At 43.9% G+C, this 22,813-nt stretch overlaps 1 protein-coding gene across 2 annotated transcripts in view; it reads right to left on the reverse strand.

Moving 5' to 3' along the window:
- Positions 1–193: 193 nt before the first annotated feature.
- Positions 194–22,813, reverse strand: part of fkbp10a (FKBP prolyl isomerase 10a) — a 179,581-nt gene continuing 156,961 nt past the window's right edge. For both annotated transcript variants that reach the window (XM_067411835.1, XM_067411834.1), the window contains one exon: positions 194–2,377. In XM_067411835.1, coding sequence (XP_067267936.1) covers positions 2,189–2,377 — 189 coding nt within the window. In that variant the 3' untranslated portion in view covers positions 194–2,188. The remainder of the gene's footprint in view (positions 2,378–22,813) is intronic.

The raw sequence follows: 22,813 nt of genomic DNA on the forward strand, positions 1-22,813 counted from the left end.
TTTTGGTAATTATATTATTTTCTTCTGAATAAAAATGTTGCATTGAAGCGTCACCACCGCCTTCTGCCTGATTACTCCCCTTTTTGGGGTCATGGTATTACATATATATAACAATATAAAATATTATGAAAGCAAAAAGCACTAAACAAACCAATAACCTTGATTTATTAACCCATTAAACACAGTATACCCCATTTCCCCATGATATATGTACTTACAAGTCATTTGCCCACTGGCAACTATAGTTGCCGCTCGTACTTTTGACTAAGTAAACAAAAAACTATAGATCTCTTGTAAGATTTGTTTTGTTTGGATGATTCTAGAGACCCTCATGATTACATAGATATATATATGTCAACAAAAAATTTCTAATGTTAAGATGAAAATTACTTTTCTTTGGGAGGGTTTGCCTTCACTATGCTTCCTGGAAGTAGGGGTAGGAAGTTGACAGCCTCATGTCACAGGAAGGAAGTGAATACCTTTTTTTTTTTTTGTTCTTGAAATCCCTTTATTTGGATGTTTTCTTGCATGTCATTGAGAAATAAACCATGGAAAACATCTAGAAAAAAACGTACAAAAGGAAAATGACAACCATACACTGCGGCAACTATAGTTGCTGGTGGGCTAAAATGGGTTAACATTTTTATTAAACATGGACCTTTACTTTAATTAAAAAGTTTATTTCTGCTATTGCAGGCTCATTTTGTAAATGTAAGCAATTAATTTGGACAAGCGTAAACTGGGTGCTGGTTAAGATGCCGGTGCAGAAGTACCTGTTCGGCTAGAATCGGCTCAAAGTCGTGCACCTTTGGATGCAGAGCCGCGCGCAGTTACAAAAAAATTACGTGCACACACATAGACAGTAAAAGAAATGGACACAGCGACCTCATTGGAACTCAATTGAGACAAGTGAAGCCCATTTTTAGCGATTTTTAGCACTTCCGTTTCTGACACGCAGACTCAAACTAAGCGTGATGACGTCAGCAACCTGTCTGACAGATGTAAATCTTCTAGTAGCTGTGCGTGCAAACTGCCATCGTTAATCTTGCAGAGACGGTGAGCTTGAGCGGGGAGTCCTTTGGTGTGAGTGAGCAGGAGTAAGTATTCTGATTAATTATTTTGTATAGTATTTTAAAATGTAACGCCAGTACGCCATATTAAGTTAATGCATACTATTGCCTGCGAGCTTCTCCTCCTGTCTGTACGGTAATTTCTCTACTGTGCGACAGAGAGTCGAGTAGTTATGACGCAATCGTTAGCCTATTTTTACAAAAACTGTTTCTACGGGGCCATAATGTAACATAGAAGGTAATAGAGCCCTTTATACATTTTCGTGTATCTTTAGAAATAAATAATGGACAAATGGAGTCTTTAAACGCCTCAGATGTAAAAGTTATTCGCTGTCAAAGTGACGCCAAAATGAATGGGATGCTAACGCAAGTGAAGTTCTGCTACAAGATGGCGGCACGCGGCCGACTTCAACTTCCGGTCGACTTCCTTGGGCACTGGGTCTCACGCACTCAACGCGCACCATGATGACGTCATTTTTGCCGTGCCCACCTTCGCGCTCATGCGGATGCAGCAAGTATAAAACAAGCTTTACATGGATGTGTCACAATAGTGTGCTCTCGACTTTTGTCATTAAAATAACGTTATAACTTAGGCCCCGATCAGACAGAACATTTTTTTCTTTTTTTTTTTGCAGTGAGAGGTGCCTTATTTGCACCTTCGCGTTTAGCTGCCTGCTGCACCTCTCGTATTTGTAGGAGTGCTCTGAGGACCTGAAGTTGAAAAAAAAAACAACTCTGAGCAGAAAAGCATCTGGCGTCATTTGCATTTTTTCCCCATTGTTCCATTGTGGTGATGAAAGTTTACAGTTGCTTGGAACGTCCAGAGACTGCAATCCTTGATCCTATAGTGCTTGTGCTATAATCCTTGATCCTGATCTGGTTGTTGCCTAGCAACATAAAAAACACAGCACACTGCTTTTTTCTAAATGATAAAAGTCAACAAAAAAAAAATGGCAGTGCGGTGCCTCGCATTTTCAAACCTGAAAAACATGTTCTGTCTGATCAGGGCCTTATTCAGCCAATTACAATTGAATTACAAAAACCTGATATTAAAAAAAAAAAACAAACAACAAAAAAAACAATACTTTTTATACATCCCATTCTCTGGTTTGTTGCCCTTACAGCTCCTCATGTATAGGTACTTCCTTTTCCTCATTTACTATGATGTTCAGTTCATCTTCAGTTATCTTGCCGTCTGTGTTGCGATCTTGATTTTTGAACATGTTCTTTATGATGGTATCACTGTCCATTCCTGGATGAATGCGGCCTCTGCCTTCAGCCACCTGTAGCATAATAAATGCTGAAAACTGCAGAAGAAAAAAACAAAATAAATCATTTGATAATAAGATATGTTACAAGTCATACTAGTCACAAAGATCTCTGTATTCACACTTAGTATTTGTGTGATAGGCAGGGATCTGTTTAATTGTATGCTGACTTGATTAGACATCTTGATTCTTGCGCACAGTAGACAGAGACTGACTCAGTTTGCAAGAACATCTTGATAGCAGCCCAACTGATAACCAACAGTTAAAAAAACAGGATGCTACCTTGTACTGTAGAGGAGAGTGTAGTTTAGTTCCCTTTCGATACTTCACTCGTACTGCGTATGGGGAAAGGTCTCCCTTTTTCCCCGTCACTGAAGCCTTTTTCAATAACGCAGTGTAACTGCACCGTCATTGGTTCACTCATAGACAAGTTGTTGAACCAATGGCGGCGCGGCATAGCTGTTGAACCTATGGCGAGAAAGCGCGCAAACTTTCCAGCCGAAATGGGCGGGGTTAAGTGCTATATAAGCAGGCGTTTCGCCATAGGATTTCAGTGTTTTCTCCTTCAGCGACGACTTCTACTTCTCCTCGCTGATCTCCGCCTGAAGCCGAAGAAGCTCGCCACCTTCCAGAAGCTCTTGCCGCCGTCTGAAGCGGACTCAGCTGGACTCGCCGGTCGGAGACAGCGCCGGCGCCCTCGCTGACTGCAGCCCGCAGCGCCGTCCTCGAGTCGCCGCCTCCCGCTTCCCGCTCCCGGCCGCTTCCTAGCGTGTCTCCTGCCGCCATCCGGCGCGCCTTCCTGAGGGCTTCTCCGCGGCTTATTGCCGCTCTAAAAGAGCGTAAACAGCGGTTTTCACCGCTCCTTTGAGCTTCTGCGGCCCTCGCTGCTCTCTAAAGAGCCCCCCAATCGCTGTAATCACGGCGGCGGCGTTGATCCAAATGCCGCGCCACTCATGTGGCACGTGCAGAGCCCCTAAAGCTCCTGCGTGCAGTTTCCCCTCCGTCTCGTTTAATTCCGGGCGTGGGAAACATGCTTCATGCTGTAGCTGGGCCCACACCTGTTGCGCCCACTCAAAACGCCGTTTTCATGGTGAACACTATTTTACTTCATCAAAAAGAGAGCAAATTTCCTCTTCCTCCTCTCTCGGTGTGCAGCCCCCTCTCCGGCGGCCTGCCATCCGATGTCATTCAACCCCTCGTCACTCGGGCCGAGGCTTGGCAGGCCATCCCCGATGTGTCAGAATGGATCCTGGGGATCGTAACTCTGGGCTACTCGCTCCAATTTGCACGACGGCCCCCTCGCTTCAGCGGGGTGCTTCAAACCTTGGTGAACCCGGACGACGCTCACGTCCTCCGTGCCGAGGTTATGACAATGCTAAGAAAAGGAGCTAGTTCCCCCTGCGGAGCGCGAGTCGGGCTTTTACAGCCGCTACTTCCTGGTCCCCAAGAAGGATGGCGGTCTCAGACCCATCCTAGATCTCAGACTTTTGAATCGCTCCCTCATGAGACGGAAGTTCAAAATGCTGACGCTGAAGCAGATCCTCGCGCACATTTGCCCTGAGGACTGGTTCTGTTCGCTGGACCTGAAGGATGCGTATTTTCACATCCAGATAGCCCCCCTTCACAGGCGATTCTTGAGATTCGCATTCGAGGGGGTGGCATACCAATATACGGTCCTGCCCTTCGGGCTGTCTCTGGCTCCTCGCACTTTCACCAAGTGCATGAACGCGGCGCTTTCCCCTCTGAGACAAATGGGAACCCGGGTTCTAAATTATCTCGACGACTGGCTCATCCTAGCCCGTTCGCGAGCCAAGCTGGAACACCACAGATCTGTGCTCCTCAGCCATCTGCAATGCCTGGGTCTCAGGGTCAACTTAGCCAAGAGCTCGCTGTGCCCCAGCCAACAAATTTCGTTTCTGGGGGCAGTCTTAGACTCAGTCCGTATGACGGCGGTAGATTCAGCAGCTCGCGGCCTCGGTCAAGAGCAAAGCCTATCTCCCTCTGAAGCTTTTCCAGAGGATGCTAGGGTTGATGGCTTCCGCCTCCCCGGTGCTACAGCTTGGCCTTCTTCGGATGCGGCCTCTGCAATACTGGTTGAAGTTCCGGGTTCCTCCAAGCGCCTGGCGGCATGGCCGCCTATGTCTCAAGGTCAATCGGGCCTGTCTTCTAGCCCTGAAACCTTGGTTGAACCCTACCTGGTTCAGTCTTGGAGTACCCCTGCAGGCGATCTCACGAAGGACGGTGCTCTCAACGGACGCCTCCAACTCGGGTTGGGGCGCTGTATGCGAGGGCAGACCGGCCTTCGGCTCGTGGAGTCACGAGGAAAGCCGTGTACATATCAACTGTCTAGAGATGCTAGCAGTGATGAAAGCCCTTCAATCTTTTCAGGCTCACTTGACAGGACGCCATGTCTTAGTCCAATCAGACAGCATGACAGTGGTGTCGTACATAAACCATCAGGGAGGTCTCTCGTCCAGCCGCTTGTGCGCTCTGGCAAAACGTCTTCTGATATGGGCTCTGCCAAGACTTCAGTCACTCAGAGCGACTCACATTCCTGGCAAGACCAATCTGGGCGCGGACATGTTGTCACGGAGCAACATCCCCTCAGACGAGTAGCGGCTCCACCCCCAGACGGTTCTCACGATTTGGGAGTTCTTCGGGAGAGCGGACATAGATCTCTTCGCCTCAGAAGACAACTCTCACTGCCCAACATTTTTCTCAAAGAAGGTCGATTTTCTGGCCCACGCATGGCCCAGCACGCTCCTTTATGCTTTTCCTCCGATCGCACTGATCCCTCAGGTCATCAGGCGCATCAGAGAAGACCAACACAGAGTCCTTCTGGTGGCCCCGCTCTGGAGGAGCCAAGTCTGGTCCTCTGAGCTGTTCAAGCTCTCCACGAGAGCCCCCTGGCCGATTCCCCTGAGACGGGATCTCCTCTCTCAGGCAAACAGAACGATCTGGCACCCACAGCCAGAGCTCTGGGCTCTACACCTCTGGTCCCTCAATGGGAGCCGACTAACCTCCCTGGGGACGTTCTAAATACCATTTCTCAGGCGAGAGCCCCGTCCACGAGACGCCTCTACGCTCAAAAATGGTCGGTCTTTGTTGAATGGTGTTCCTCACACAACATAGACCCTGCGGAGAGTGACGTATCCTTCATACCGCTGCATTCAGCTGACCTCAGGTCCCTAACGCTAAAAACCGCTCTGCTACTTGCGCTAGCATCGGTCAAGCGTGTTGGCGATTTGCAGGCCCTCTTGGTGAGCCCTGCATGCCTCGAATTCGGACCTAATGATTCTAAGGTCATTCTGAAACCCAGGCATGGCTACGTTCCCAAGGTGCTCTCAACTCCATTTAGAGCTCAGATCATCTCACTTTCTGCTCTTCCTTCCTCTGCGGATGAACGAGAGCTGGAATTACTCTGCCCTGTCAGGACATTGAGGACCTATGTGGAGCGATCTCAGCCTCTCAGGCAGTCGGATCAGCTCCTTGTTTGTTTTGGTGGCCGCACCAAGGGGTCTCCGGTCTCGAAACAACGCCTCTCACATTGGATAGTCGACGCCATTAATCTGTGTTACTCCTCCCTGGGTGCTGAATGCCCCATAGGAGTCAGAGCTCATTCCACTAGGGGAATGGCTTCCTCATGGGCTTGGTCCAACGGAGTTTCCATAAAAGACATCTGTGAGGCGGCCGGCTGGTCTTCGCCGTCCACTTTTGTCAGGTTCTACGATCTTGATGTCCCGACCTTACAAGCTCGGGTTCTTTCAGTGTGATTGGCGGCCCCTTATGAGTTCCGCCTCACGCCATTACAGGATTCATTTCCTTGTAGTGTAACGAGGGATACGGCGGCTTCTTGCTTGTTTCCCTGGTCCCCTCTCGGCGTCCGAAACAAGTTTTTGTCGTTCCCTGCCGTGGCACGGCGCGGTGGAATTCGTTCCCCATACGCAGTACGAGTGAAGTATCGAAAGGGAACGTACTCGGTTACTAACGTAACCTCGGTTCCCTGAGATACGGAACGAGTACTGCGTTACTTGCCGTGCCACGAGGCTGCGGCTCAGAGTCGTCGCTTCAGTCGATTGGCACTGAAATCCTATGGCCGAAACGCCTGCTTATATAGCACTTAACCCCGCCCATTTCGGCGGGAAAGTTTGCGCGCTTTCTCGCCATAGGTCGCGCAGCTATGCCACGCCGCCATTGGTTCAACAACTTGTCTATGAGTGAACCAATGACGATGCAGTTACACTGCGTTATTGAAAAAGGCTTCAGTGACGGGGAAAAAGGGAGACCTTTCCCCATACGCAGTACTCGTTCCGTATCTCAGGGAACCGAGGTTACATTAGTAACCGAGTACGATAGGTGTCACTGAAGATTTTCTTTTGATGTTTTTTTTTTTTTTTTTTTTTTTTGTATATCTTGCTAGTCAATGTAGAGGGTAAACATGAGTTAGGCTTGTTTTTTTTTTATTATCTTTTTGGTTTGGTCACAGCCCATGTCCCTCCTCCCTCTCATGTGAGTCCTTTCATAGTATTTACTAATGTATTCCTTTTTTTTTTTTTTCTTTGAATCACCTTTTCCACCTTCTTGTACCACATTGTTTCCTTTTTTATTGCCTTTTGTAACATAAATAATATATCTTTTAATAAATAATATATCACATTATACTTTGTTGTTATTTTATAATCTTATTTATTATTATTATTATTATTATTATATTCTTATACATATTACATATAGATAGATAAATTGACTCTCTCTTCAAACCACACTGTGAAAATGAGAGAGAGGTTCAGCACAGGTGGATCTAGTATTCCTGGTCATTGAGACTGGGTCAAGTATTCAGCTGGATATTACATTTCCTGCATATGCTGTATGATCCAGTAAGACTGGATCTAATACAAGGTGTCTTAGAATCATTTATAATGTAACTAACTGTATCGTGCATGCTCCGTTTTGTTTTTGTTTTCGCGCTTTCCTGTGCTTGTTTTTTCTGAGTTCCCAGTCATCGTTAGTTTTCCTGATTATTTTTTTTAGTTCCTGCACCTTTTCTGTTTTACCTTGATTACTCTCCCTGTGTATTTAAACCCTGAGTTCTCTCTGTTTGTTGTTCCGTGCTGTCTTTATTTGGTTGTGTTATACTATAACTTCATGTAATCTCCTAATTTTCTTGTATTTATTAAAAAATTATTAAATTTATTAAAAATTTATTATTTTTGTTTGATCTCGTCTTCGTGCAGTCATTATAACCACTAAGCCCTGACAGTAGCCAGTCCAAGAAATTGTTACAGTTTTTCTCAATTGCTAACACACTATAACTTTTGTCACAATTTCCCAAACCATTTATTCAATTCTAAAAGCAATGAAACATTTCTCAAAACTATAAACACATTTCACTTGTTTTCACACACATTTCAATTTTCTTAATGATTTCTGCAAAACTCTACACAAAAATGCCCTTATTTTACAATGGTTTAACCATGTTCTCATTCAGAAAACACAAACACACAATATAATTAACTCAAGTGTCACACTTAAGCACACATTTATCCATCAGTAAACATTCAGTAGCAATCAGAATCTATATATGTGTGTGATTATATATATATATATATATATATATATATATATATATATATATATATATATATATATATATATATATATATATATATATATATATATATACACACAACATACAAACCCAATTCCAAATCTGTACAAATTGTGTATAAAAACAGAATGCAATAATGTGGAAGTTTTAAATTTCAATATTTTATTCAGAATACAACATAGATGACATATCAAATGTTTAAACTGAGAAAATGTATAATTTTAAGGGAAAAATAAGTTGATTTTAAATTTCATGGCATCAACAAATCTCAAAAAAGTTGGGACAAGGCCATGTTTACCACTGTGTGGCATCCCCTCTTCTTTTTATAACAGTCTGCAAACGTCTGGGGACTGAGGAGACAAGTTGCTCACGTTTAGAAATAGGAATGTTGTCTCATTCTTGTCTAATACAGGCTTCTAGTTGCTCAACTGTCTTAAGTATTCTTTGTCGCATCTTCCTCTTTATGATGCACCAAATGTTTTCTATGGGTGAAAAATCTGGACTGCAGGCTGGCCATTTCAGTACCCGGATCCTTCTTCTACGCAGCCATGATGTTGTAATTGATGCAGTATGTGATCTGGCATTGTCATGTTGGAAAATGCAAGGTCTTCCCTGAAAGAGACGACGTCTGGATGGAGCATACGTTCTAGAACTTGGATATACCTTTCAGCATTGATGGTGCCTTTACAGATGTGTAAGCTGCCCATGTCACACACACTCATGCAACCCCATACCATCAGAGATGCAGGCTTCTGAACTGAGCGCTGATAACAACTTGGGTTGTCCTTGTCCTCTTTAGTCTGGATGACATGGCATCACAGTTTTCCAAAAAGAACTTCAAATTTTGATTCGTCTGACCACAGAACAGTTTTCCACTTTGCCACAGTCCATTTTAAATGAGCCTTGGCTCAGAGAAAACGCCTGTGCTTCTGGATCATGTTTAGATATGGCTTCTTTTTTGACCTATAGAGTTTTAGCAGGCAACGGCGAATGAAACGGTGGATTGTGCTCACCGACAATGTTTTCTGGAAATATTCCTGAGCCCATGTTGTGATTTCCATTACAGTAGCATTTCTGTATGTGATGCAGTGCCGTCTAAGGGCCCGAAGATCACAGGCATCCAGTATGGTTTTCCGGGCTTGACCCTTACGGACAGAGATTGTTCCAGATTCTCTGAATCTTTGGATGATATTATGCAATGTAGATGATGATAACTTCAAACTCTTTGCAATTTTTCTCTGAGAAACTCCTTTCTGATATTGCTCCACTATTTTTCGCCACAGCATTGGGGGAATTGGTGATCCTCTGCCCATCTTGACTTCTGAGAGACACTGCCACTCTGAGAGGCTCTTTTTATACCCAGTCATGTTGCCAATTGACCTAATAATTTGCAAATTGGTCCTCCAGCTGTTCTTTATGTACATTTAACTTTTCCGGCCTCTTATTGCTACCTGTCCCAACTTTTTTTTGGAATGTGTAGCTCTCATGAAATCCAAAATGAGCCAATATTTGGCATGATATTTTAAAATGTCTCACTTTCAACATTTGATATGTTATCTATATTCTATTGTGAATACAATATAAGTTTATGAGATTTGTAAATTATTGCATTCCTTTTTTATTCACAATTTGTACAGTGTCCCAACTTTTTTGGAATCAGGTTTGTATAATATATCAGGGGCGTTTCCTCTGAGGAGGCAAGGGAGGCATTGCCTCCTCAAAAAAAAAAAAAAAAAAAAGGATGAGAAAATAATCCATATTACATATAAAACAACACAAATATTATAAATTATGACATTAAAAAGAGCGCATGTCACTCGTGTTTCTTAAGGAACACTGCCCAACAGAGACACCCGCAGGTAAAGTTACAGCAGGAGTCATGTCTCCCTTTTGCTCTCATAGAAGACCATAGAAAACCATTAGACCCCCGGCGTGCGGTGGGTTTTTTGGGGGGGTAATTGAGAATGAATGGGGGAAAGTCACGTGAGAGGAGGCAATGTCTCTGTTACAGATCCCTTGTTTCCCTGGACTCCATTTCCCAGAATCCTCCTGTTCTCCTCACCTGCACTCACTTCCCTCGTCAGCTCCTCATCGTCACTCATCACCTGCACCTGGACTCTATTGTCAGCACTCCCCATATATTGCACTCACTCCCTTCACTCCTCGTCCGTTCTCTGTTTTGTTAAGGTGTCTGTCTGTTGTTCATTGCCATTGTTTGAAGTAAAGTCTCTATTATCGTGGAAATCCGTATCTGCCTCATCTCTCTACCAGCCACCCGTAACAGAAGAACGGACCTAAACCGACCGGATTTTCCACGAAAAAAAAAATGGAGACTTTCCCCAGCTCCCTGGATCCAGCTCCTCCATCGCCTCTCACCCTAACAGCCAGCGAACGCATTATCGGGCTCCTGCAGGTAGGACGTTCGCTGGAGAGGTATGTGGAGGAGTTCGTTGAGCTTGCTTTCTTGTCTGACTGGCCTGATGCTCAGTTGATCTCCTTGTTTTTGGATGGATTGGATGACGACACTATCCGTTTTGATGAACCTGTTTTTTGTTTCTCCTTAAGCGACACTATCAATTTAATTTTGTGGTTGAATGGCTCCAATTTCTTAGTAGAAGAGGTTCAGGATCAGTGTTGTCGTCCGGTCCATCCAGAAACACGGTTGGCCGGGCCAGTCAGTCAACCTCCGGCTTCCTCCGCATACCGCTCCAGCGAACTCCCTGCCTGCCCCAGGCTTGACCCATATTCCGCTACTGGGCCCAGTAAGCGGAGGAGGAGGAAGAAAGCGGCCCCAATGTCTCCAGAGCCCGCTCCAGTATCTCCAGAGCCCGCTCCAGTATCTCCAGAGCCCGCTCCAGTATCTCCAGAGCCCGCTCCAGTGGCTCCAGAGCCCGCTCCAGTATCTCCAGAGCCCGCTCCAGTATCTCCAGAGCCCGCTCCAGTATCTCCAGAGCCCGCTCCAGTATCTCCAGAGCCAGCTCCAGTATCTCCAGAGCCAGCTCCAGTATCTCCAGAGCCAGCTCCAGTATCTCCAGAGCCAGCTCCAGTCCCCACAGAGCCAGCTCCAGTGCCTGTGGGGATTTTAATTGTATTTGAGGGGATGAAATGGCCCTCAACCCCAGTCTCCGCCGAGCCAAGTTCTCCAGTCTCCTCCGAGCCAAGTTCTCCAGTCTCCTCCGAGCCAAGTTCTCCAGTCTCCTCCGAGCCAAGTTCTCCAGTCTCCTCCGAGCCAAGTTCTCCAGTCTCCTCCGAGCCAAGTTCTCCAGTCTCCGCCGCCGAGCAAAGTTCTCCAGTCTCCGCCTCCGAGCCAAGTTCTCCAGTCTCCGCCTCCGAGCCAAGTTCTCCAGTCTCCGCCGCCGAGCAAAGTTCTCCAGTCTCCGCCGCCGAGCAAAGTTCTCCAGTCTCCGCCGCCGAGCAAAGTTCTCCAGTCTCCGCCGCCGAGCAAAGTTCTCCAGTCTCCGCCGCCGAGCAAAGTTCTCCAGTCTCCGCCGCCGAGCAAAGTTCTCCAGTCTCCGCCGCCGAGCAAAGTTCTCCAGTCTCCGCCGCCGAGCAAAGTTCTCCAGTCTCCGCCGCCGAGCAAAGTTCTCCAGTCTCCGCCGCCGAGCAAAGTTCTCCAGTCTCCGCCGCCGAGCAAAGTTCTCCAGTCTCCGCCGCCGAGCAAAGTTCTCCAGTCTCCGCCGCCGAGCAAAGTTCTCCAGTCTCCGACGCCGCCGAGCAAAGTTCTCCAGTCTCCGACGCCGCCGAGCAAAGTTCTCCAGTCTCCGACGCCGCCGAGCCCTCAGCTCCAGCCGCCGCCGCCGAGCCTGCCGCTCCAGCCGCCGCCGCCGAGCCCTCAGCTCCAGCCGCCGCCGCCGAGCCCTCAGCTCCAGCCGCCGCCGCCGAGCCCTCAGCTCCAGCCGCCGCCGCCAAGCCCTCAGCTCCAGCCGCCGCCGCCGAGCCTGCCGCTCCAGCCGCCGCCGCCGAGCCTGCCGCTCCTAGTATGGTCTCTGTGATTGAACTCTCCAGCCCAAAGACTGTTTTCCCTCCCTGCCTCCCTCTCCCGCCTCCTCCAAGTCATGTCTATACTGCACCTCCACCTCAAGCCCCCTCGCCCAGATCTCCACCTCGGACCTCTGGGCGATTACCTTCACCCCGGCTCCAACCTCCCTCTGCTCCACCGTTGCCCATCAGTCCTCCAGCTTCACCAGTCTCCATCCTGCCTCCACTCACACCTTGGTCATTCATCAGCCTGCCCTCCCCTCTGGACTTCACTCCTCCGTCTCCGCTCCGTCACTCCGTCCCTCGGATTCAGTTGGCCTCCTCACTCCCCCCGGTGTTCGTTTTGTTGGCTGTCCTTCTGCTTTCACTGCGGCCTTCTGGAGCCCCGGCTGCGCTTCGGTCGGCGGAGCCTTCGGTTCCGCCATCACCCGCCAGTCCTTCAGCGACGCCTGGGCTCAACGCCTCGAAGGCTTCGGCTCCTGACCCGCCATGGCTGCCCGCTGCACCTGACCCGCCATGGCTGCCCGCTGCACCTGACCCGCCATGTATGCCTGCTGCATGTCTGCCCGCTGCACCTGGCCCGCCATGGCTGCCCGCTGCACCTGACCCGCCATGGCTGCCCGCTGCACCTGACCCGCCATGGCTGCCTTCGGCTCCTGACCCGCCATGGCTGCCCACGGCTCCTGACCCGCCATGGCTGCCTTCAACCCCTGACCCGCCATGGCTGCCCACGGCTCCTGACCCCCCATGGCTGCCCACGGCTCCTGACCCGCCATGGTTTTTGGACCTGCCCTGGAGACCTCCACTCCAGTTTACTCCTTCCCCTGCTCCGGTTTGAGGTCTCCAGGGCGCCCGCCCCCCTCCCGGTTGTTACATCTTCGGCGCGAGGACGCGCCTACCGGGAGGGGGAGGTACTGTTACAGATCCCTTGTTTCCCTGGACTCCATTTCCCAGAATCCTCCTGTTCTCCTCACCTGCACTCACTTCCCTCGTCAGCTCCTCATCGTCACTCATCACCTGCACCTGGACTCTATTGTCAGCACTCCCCATATATTGCACTCACTCCCTTCACTCCTCGTCCGTTCTCTGTTTTGTTAAGGTGTCTGTCTGTTGTTCATTGCCATTGTTTGAAGTAAAGTCTCTATTATCGTGGAAATCCGTATCTGCCTCATCTCTCTACCAGCCACCCGTAACAGTCTCCATCGCGCTATGATTAGATGTAATTGGTTATGATTGGTTTGTGCGATAAATCCTGCCTCTTGTTTACGTGCACGTTCCGTGCGTCAGTTTGAATGAACAAATGATGGCATCAATGGGAAGACTAATTGAATAGCAAGTAAACAGATCACCCAGTTAGATTTCATGCTTTATGTCACATCAAAATCAAACTTGAAATGGACTGAAAGCATGATGACTGCAGGGGTTTTTAGTGCAATCAGCTTGGTGAAATTAAAAATACAATTTGTGTCTGTGACAGACGGTGTTTATGGAGCATGACTGATGATCCAAAATAGCCTAAGTTGACTATTAAAAAGAAAAAACATCAATACACAAATAAAATATATTGTTTAAATAATTATTGCCTTTAGTTCTTATTTTGGAATGAATGTAGAAATGCTTAAAACACTAACTTGATGAGATTGACTTGGTTTTGATAAATAGAACGTTTATTACAATACATTGTTAATGTAAAATTACAAAAATAGAATTGTATTTAGTTTCTTTTTGATGTAATGTTAAGTAATGTTCATTTAACAAGGAAGATGTGTCAACATTAAGAGTAATGCACAATTTACATTCATAAATAAATAAAAAATGTGCCTCATTTCAGAACACCACTGCACACCCCTGATATATATACAAAAAACTAAGTGTTTTAGAGTCGACTATCAAAGACTACCAGAACCCTTTAGACTCTCCAATTACACTAACTGAACTATTAGACAAAATACAAACGCTGAAAACCCAAATAGACTGTGGTATTGATGGCATAATAAATGAAAAGATAAAATATACAGACCACAAATTCAAATTAGCCATTCTCAAGCTCTTCAATATCTATCTTAGTTCAGGTTGTTACAATAGCTCCAATGAAGATGAAGAAGAGTACAAAAATCCAACAAGTTTCATTTAGAAGACTCAAAGATAATCCAAAAGCGTAACATGTGTCACTAACACAAACAATACCAGACAACTGAAGAGTGCAAAGGCAGGAACTTAAATACATAGCAAAAGAGGGAACTAATAATGAACACCTGTGATGATTGAATGAATTACCATGACAACTAAAAGGTGGCGGTAAAACTGAACAAAGGAAGACATGTGACATATGAAAACAAACTAAAAGTCCATGAAAACTAAAACGAACATAACATAACTGTAACACAGGTATATTCCCCCAACATTTGTAATAAAGGCCTAATTACCAAATCCATAAAAACGGAGACAGATTTGACCCTAATAACTACTGTGGCATATGTGTAAATAGCAACTTAGATAAACTTTTCTGCAACATCCTAAACAGCAGACTAGCCCATTTTCTCAGAGACAGAAATGTCCTGAGCAAATGTCAAATTGGCTTCCAACCAAAATATCGCACATCTCTCCATACCTTAATCGATAAGCAAATCAACCAAACCAAAGCAAAATGTTCTCATGCTTTGTTGACTTCAAAAACGATTTTGACTCCATTTGGCATGAAGGTCTTTTTCTTAAATGAATCCAGTGCAGCATCGGAGGAAAAACATATGACATCATCAAATCAATGCACACAACAAATTTGTTGTTAAAATTGGTAACAATCACACAGAATTCCTCCCTCAGTGCCATGGAGTGAGACAGGGCTGTAGCTTAAGTCCTGCACTGCTCAATATATACATAAACGAGTTAGCGAGGCTTCTGGATAAGTCTGCAGCACCTGGTCTTATTTTACTAGATACTGAAGTCAAATGTCTCCTGTTTGCTGATGATCTGGTGATTCTGTCTCCAGCTAAAGAGGGTCTACAGCAGCATCTAGACCTCCTGCACAGCTTCTGTCAGTCACAGGCCCTGTCAGTTAACCCCAAAAAAGACCCAGCCACCAAGAACAACATCATCGTTTTAAATTAGATAACATGCTCCTTGAGCACACGCAGAACTACACTTACCCTGGCATAAATATTAGCAACACAGGGAATTTTAACAAAGCTGTGAACAACCCGAGAAACAAGGCACGGAGAGCTTTTTGCGCTATTACAGTTTTTCTCGAAACACAATAACTAGGCTTTTGAAATAAAATTTCAAAACCATAATGCCATTTATCAAAAAGCACACCCATTTCCCTAAACTATAAACACTATAGAGTGCCCCAGGGATGACGCGTTTTTGTAGGCAAAACCCGGAAGCAAGTTAGCATTTTAGGACTTACGGTTCCAACGCCGTTAAGACTATGGGTTTTTTGAATGGGTTTTTGTTAAATCGCCTGAAATAAGGTCTGTGGTTAACAAAGCCTCTAAATACTTTTACTGTGTCTTAAAATCAGCGGTTGCTAACAAATTGCTAAAAGGGACTACTTCCTTTGGCGGGGACTTTAGACGTCATCATGACAAACAGGACATTTGGACAGCATTTCTCATGAAAAAGTGGATAAGTATTCATACACAGCGCAGATCATAATCAGTGAGCATGTTTTTAAATAGAGTTGTTTTCTAAATAAAGTTTGAGGACGCTTGGTGGTGACGACGTTGATCCGCGACCATGGTGTGCTGTAGTCCGTTTATAGCCTACATAAATTCATGCCACAAGTTGACCATGTCCTTGTCCATTGTATGACTATGAGGAAGGCTGGGCGATGAGTTCAGCCAAACTTAAGTTGCTTCACCGTTGCCTCGATCATAAGAACCTTCAGGGAGGAAAACAGGTAGGTGTACCTCAGTGTACTCTACTGTAACTATTGCCTTACATATAGATAGAGTTTCTGTCTGCTTCCATTTTGTAAAAAAGGATGTGTTACAGTTACAGTAATCAGTACTTCTATTTTTTAGGACACAGAGACTATGGAATGGAAGAAGCCTGACTAGACATTTCAGTTGATGTGTGCCAAAATACCCAATAGAGACTCTGCAGACCGAACTATGCAAAGTTTTGCTACGAGTACAGCACTAAACCCCAAATAATGCCTGCAGAGCAGAATAGGATTGCACCACTTATAATCACAATTCAAAAAAAGGGCATTAAATTCTATACCCACCTAAAAAATAGTGATTAACAGACCCTCCATCACAAAGCCCTGAACTACCAAGAGCTAACACCAGAAAGAAATGCCCTTGGCCAATTGGTCTTAGAGCTTACTACACAAACCACAACATGTCTGTCTGAGAATAAAAACTTCGCCAGACAAAACCAAATAATTAAAACACAAAAAGAAAAATACCTAAAACACTGGACAGACGCAACAACCCTACAAAGTAAATTTGAATGCTATTTGGCCCTAAACAGACAATATGAATAGGCCTGTGTAAGGTAACCTTTAGGTCATTTATTAGCTCAATTTAATTGTTAAAGGGAATAAGAATTGAATCAACTGTAAATGATTCACTGTAAATGATTCAGAATTAATATTTAACACTTCATCAATTATTCGTCCAGCGAAAATTGAGGTTAGAGTATTTTACCAATTCTGGATAAAATATTATTCTGTGGTCAACAGTAACAATATTTTATTATGGTTATTGTTATTATAATTATTATATTATTATAAGCAAGAGGTAGCCTTACTTGATCTTTAAGTCTTAGGCAGTAATTTGACACACAACACAAGAAACTCGTATATGTGAAAATCAAAACAAGATTTATTGACTACTTCTAATGATTACAGGAAACTAAGGCTAAACACACACACACATACATACATGCACACACATTCGCAGAGTTGATGAGTTATGAAAAGTCACAAGTTCAGTGCTAACTCATAACCTGAGGAAAATCACAAAAGCAGAGCTTTGGCTTGATTCTTTAGGTTTAAAGGAGTTTCACCAGTTTCCAGCAAGAGAGAGAGAAGTTTGCTTGTACCTGCGTTTGCTCTGACAGCTGAGGTAATCGGGTTGTTCCGTGACTCGTGTACAGTGGAGTCCCGTTCTGGATTGGCTGTCTTTCAGGTGACGTCTTCTCGGGAAAGCCCTGTGGGTGGCGCGGAAGCTTTGAAGGATGTTGCTGTTCTGATCTGAGCGTCTGGCTTGAGCGGCTCTCTTCTTGGGAGACTTTGGTCAGGTATTTGCAGAGGGTTTTGGAGTCTGGATGTGACGGCTGTTGAATGATCAGCGGCGTGGCTCGTAGTTGAAATCGGCGGCTGTTAGATGGAAAATCAGCCCCGATAAAGGATCTTCTCAACTTCTTCTTTTCAGCATGACCCAAGCAACTTTTCAGCCGTGGTCAAAGTATTTCTGACCGACTTCTGACTTCCAGCTTCTGACTTCTGACTCTGAGCTTATTTCATATTTTCTGACGTTAGCTTGTTCGGACAGCATAGTTTTAAAGGAGCAATTCTGGCTCCATCCTTCAGATGCGATCCTCCAATGAGACGTTGCTACGGAGATTAGACACGCCTCGTCTATTGTCTATTGATCACATCGCGTGATATCTGCAGAACATTCTCCTGTTTTATTAACAACAATATAAAGTTTCTTAATATTTTCCTGATACTGAATTTCAATGTTTCATTCACACAGAATTACAGAGAATTATAAACTCTGTATTTAGAGCTCAAACATGACACACTTCTTACACACATATTACTAGACTGACCTAATTAAAAACAATGATTACAAGAGAAAGAAAATGCGTACGAGAATCCAAACATATAATGCATTGACTCCAACATATTAGTAATCACATCATAGCAAATGTTATCCTGGATATAGTTAATACTTTAAGTAATCGACAATTGTCCCTTTTGAGATTCAACATTGAGTCCTTAAGCATAGTTTAAACTTTGACCGGAGTCACGAGTGACCGGGTCAGGATGGATTGCTCAAACAAGGGAGGTATTGATAGGACAGATTCGTCTTTAAATCCGTTGATGGGTGTTTTCCTGTTCTGTCCGATAATACAAGAGGGTTTTGTGAGAGAATCAATAGATTTAATGTGATCAGACCCACGTGGTAGGTTCTGATTAGTTTATTGCTGATGAGCAAAGAAGTCCTTTAGACAGAGTCCTTTGTTAAGAGAAGTCGCGTCATCACTTCTGTTAAGGCTAGGTGTTTCCTGTCAGGAAATGGCTCTTTTGGACCAAATGAAGCTTTGTTCAATCATGCCTCTGGCTGATAAAGCCATTTGGTAACGTCTGTCGAACGGGTCCCTACACCTGAGTACAGTGAGCGACCCTAAACTTAGAAAAGTCCTGAGCATGTACAGACTCAGTAAACACAATCTCAGGCTCAAACCTGGCCGCCAAGTATGTGAGGTCCTGTCACGAAGAAAGAGCCTCCAGCAGGACAGTACTACCAACACACTCACTACAGACATTTATATAAATATTATAAGATTTAATATATTTTTTTATATATTTTATTGCTATTTTATTGATAGATTTTTTTTCTTCATTATTATTAAATAAATAAATTATTAATTTATATGGCCTTAACATATAAAGTTACTATTATATTTTCAATAATAATATAGGTTTCATAGACAATTGGAAAAGTTTTTGGGGCAGACCTGACCTGTTGAAAAGAAGTGGTATTCATCCGTCCCGGGATGGTGCTGCTCTTCTCTCTAGTAATATGGCACATAGTCTCAGAACTAAAACATGACAAACTGGGGCCCAGGACAGGAAGCAGACAGACTGGCTAAACCGACCGTCTGCTGGCTGCCTCACGTTACAGAAGTCAGATAATTCCCAACACATAGAAACTCTTGCACCTAGATATTATCACATAGAGACTGTGTCTGTACCCCGAATTAGTAAAAACAAAAAACTTCCAAACCCATTAAATGGTAAAAATTGAATTGATGTTCAACAAATAAAAAATAGAGATAATAATGATAAACAAATGATAAAGCTTGGGTTGTTAAATATTAGATCACTTTCTTCAAATGCACTTATTGTAAACGATATTATCACAGACAATAATCTAGATGTGCTGTGTTTGACAGAAACCTGGCTAAAACCGGACAATTACATTACTTTAAATGAGTCTAGTCCTCAAGGTTATGATTATCGACACAATCCTCGACAGAAAGGAAAAGGGGGAGGTGTTGTTGTAATTTATAGTAATATTTACAGTATCAGCCAGAAGTCATTCAAATATAATTCCTTCGAAGTGATGGTGCTTTACGTAACATTATGTAAGTTGGCATTTGTGTTGGCTACTGTATACAGGCCACCAGGACACCATACAGACTTTATCAAAGAGATTGCCGATTTTCTATCAGAATTAGTACTAGCTGCAGATAAAGTCCTTGTTGTTGGTGATTTTAATATCCATGTAGATAATAAAAAAGACTCATTAGGATTGGCATTTACAGACATTCTAAACTCTATTGGTGTTAGACAACACGTGTCGGGACCCACTCATTGTTGTAATCATACTTTAGATCTAATATTGTCACATGGAATCGATATTGATGCGTGACAACATCTCAGATAATTATCTAGTCTTGTGTATACTACATTTAGTCAAAAAGGCTAAACTGCCTCCCTGCCATAAATATGGTAGAACCATCACTTCTACCATTAAAGATTGCTTTATAAATAATCTTCCTGATCAGTTTCATCGCCTTAGCATACCAGACAGCTTAGAAGACCTCGATATTGCAACAGAAACTATTGCCTCTGTCTTTTCCAGCACATTAGACTCAGTTGCTCCTTTGCGTTTAAAAAAGATTAAGGAAATTAATCCAACACCATGGTACAATGAGCACACTCGGGCCCTAAAAACAGCAGTTAGAAAAATGGAGCGCAGCTGGAAGAAAACAAAACTAGAAGTATTTCGCATTTTGTGGAGAGAGAAAATGACTGAGTACAGAAAGGTCTTAAAAACTGCTAGATTCTTCTTTTAGAAGAACATAAACACAACCCTAGGTATTTATTTGATACAGTGGCTAAATTAACAAGAAATAAAGCTTCAACTTCTGATGTTTCCAAAGAGCACAGCAGTAATGACTTTATGAACTTCTTTACTTGCAAGATTGATAATATTAGAGGAAAAATTATAACCATGCAACCGTCTACTACAGTCTTGTGTCAGACACTGCATTTGACACTATCGATCACAATATTCTTCTAAACAGACTTGAAAATTATGTTGGCATTAGTGGTTTGCATTGGCATGGTTAAAATCATACTTATCCCTACCGTTATCAGTTTGTAGTAATAAATGATGAGATGTCATATCAATCACAAGTTAAATATGGAGTACCGCAAGGCTCAGTACTAGGACCGTTGCTTTTTACTCTGTACATGCTACCGTTGGGAGATATCATTAGGAAGCACGTCGTTAGTTTTCATTGTTACGCTGATGATACTCAGCTCTATATTTCTTCGCGCCCTGATGAAAATCACCAATTCGCTAAATTAACAGAATGTATAGCTGATATAAAAAACTGGATGACCAGTAATTTCCTACTACTAAATTCAGGAAAAACAGAGATTCTAATTTTTGGACCGAAAACTTCTTCACACAATAATCTAGAATACTGTCTAACACTTGATGGCTGCTCTGTTAAGTCTTCGTCGTCAGTTAGGAACCTGGGTGTGCTCTTTGATACCAATCTTTCATTGGAAGGCCATGTTACTAGCATCTGTAAAACTGCATTCTTCCATCTTAAAAATATATCTAAATTACGACATATGCTCTCAATGAAGAATGCAGAACAGTTAGTTCATGCGTTCATGACCTCAAGGCTAGATTACTGTAACGCTCTACTGGGTGGTTGTTCCTCCCGCTTGATAAATAAACTACAGCTCGTACAAAATGCAGCAGCTAGAGTTCTTACCAGAACTAGGAAGTATGACCATATTAGCCCAGTTCTGTCGTCACTGCATTGGCTTCCTGTTAAACATCGTATAGATTTTAAAATCTTGCTAATTACTTACAAAGCACTAAATGGTTTAGCTCCCCAGTACCTAAGTGAGTTCTTAATACATTATAGTCCTTCACGTTTATTGCGATCTCAGAATTCAGGCTAGCTAATAATACCTAGAATATCAAAATCAACTGCAGGCGGTAGATCCTTCTCCTATTTGGCACCTAAACTCTGGAACAATCTTCCTAGCATTGTTCGGGATGCAGACACACTCTGTCAGTTTAAATCTAGACTAAAAACGCATCTCTTTAACCTGGCATACACATAACACATTATCAATTTATATTTTCAAATCCGTTAAAGGATTATTAGGCTGCATAAATTAGGTCAGCCGGAACCAGGAACACTTCCTATAACACCAGATGTACTCGTTACATCAGAAAAAGAATAGCATCTACGCTAATATTCGTTTTTCTGTTTATCCCGAGGTTTACCGTAATCAAGCTGAGACCAAGGACCGGTGCCATGACACGACCACAACGCAGCCCTGAAGTATCAGCAGAGATCGAGTCAACTAGATCATCCATTGTGAAGACATCATCAACACGACAGCCAGTGCCACAGTTCCTCAACAGACCGTCCATACTGGCGTGATGAATACGATCCTCAACTGGACACAACGACAACGCAGCCCTGAAGTATCAGCAGAGATCGAGTCAACTGGCTCATCCATTGTGAAGGCCTCATCGACATGACAGCCAGTAGCACAGTTCCTCAACAAACCGTCCATACCGGCGTGATGAATACGATCCTCAACTGGATGGAACTGAAATAAATACTTTGATTGTTGCAATTCTATCAGACTTATGATAGCAACCTGATTTTAACAAAGCACTGTTCACCAGAGGAGAACTGGCCCCCCGACTGAGCCTGGTTTCTCCCAAGGTTTTTTTTTCTCCATTTTAACACCTATTTGCCACTTGTTTGCCACCTGATGTCACCTGACTTGACTTGACTGATATTGTGTCAATGCATAATTGTGAACAAGTAAATCATTATTTACTAGCTTATATATGCTTAACTAATGCATAATTCAGGACCCTTAAAATGTAAAGTTATCATTAATTACTAGTGTGTTAATTCTTAAGTAATGCTTATTTGTGAACAAGTTCATCATTAAAGCTGCAGTTCATAAGTTTTGCCTCTTTGTCGCCATCTCTGTTTGAATTGCAGTTATATGCGTAATTATTACCATTACGTGTGTTGTGCATTGGCACGACTCCTCAGTGCGGATGAATCTAATGTTTGGTGTCAGTCACCACATCAGTGTGGATACTGTACTTTGGAAACACATATTCTACATCTTGGAAGTATGACCAAAATAAGAATTTTCACCAGAAAATGTCATCTGAATAAGTAAGTAATATGTCTGTTACTTTTGTTCTGACCAGCTGAGGAAAAAAGCATTAGGCCTACAATAAATCGCGCTGCCAATGGTGATCAAATCTAACAATCACTTAGTTTGGATCATGTCTGTCACAGACACGTCAGGTTCCACCTCCCTGCAATACCCACGCACTCAATCACCGGAGTTCTAATCACCGCCACCTGCACGTCATCATCACAGCAATCACCAGCACTATATCTGCCACACTCACACACACAGTCATTGTCCGGTCTCGTACGTATCACAGACTAATGTATACTTACCTCAAGGACTCCTATCTGCTACTTACCTGCTTCCAACTTACTTTTCTCTAGTCATCCTCCTGTGTGCTTCTCCGTGTGTGTGAGTGTTCCCCATCTTCAGTCATCTGGATTATCCTCCAAGAACTCCTTCTGCAAACCACAAAGGACAGTATCATTCTCCTATCATCTCATCAAAC

This window comes from Chanodichthys erythropterus, chromosome 15, assembly GCF_024489055.1.
Source record: "Chanodichthys erythropterus isolate Z2021 chromosome 15, ASM2448905v1, whole genome shotgun sequence".
NCBI lineage: Eukaryota > Metazoa > Chordata > Actinopteri > Cypriniformes > Xenocyprididae > Chanodichthys > Chanodichthys erythropterus.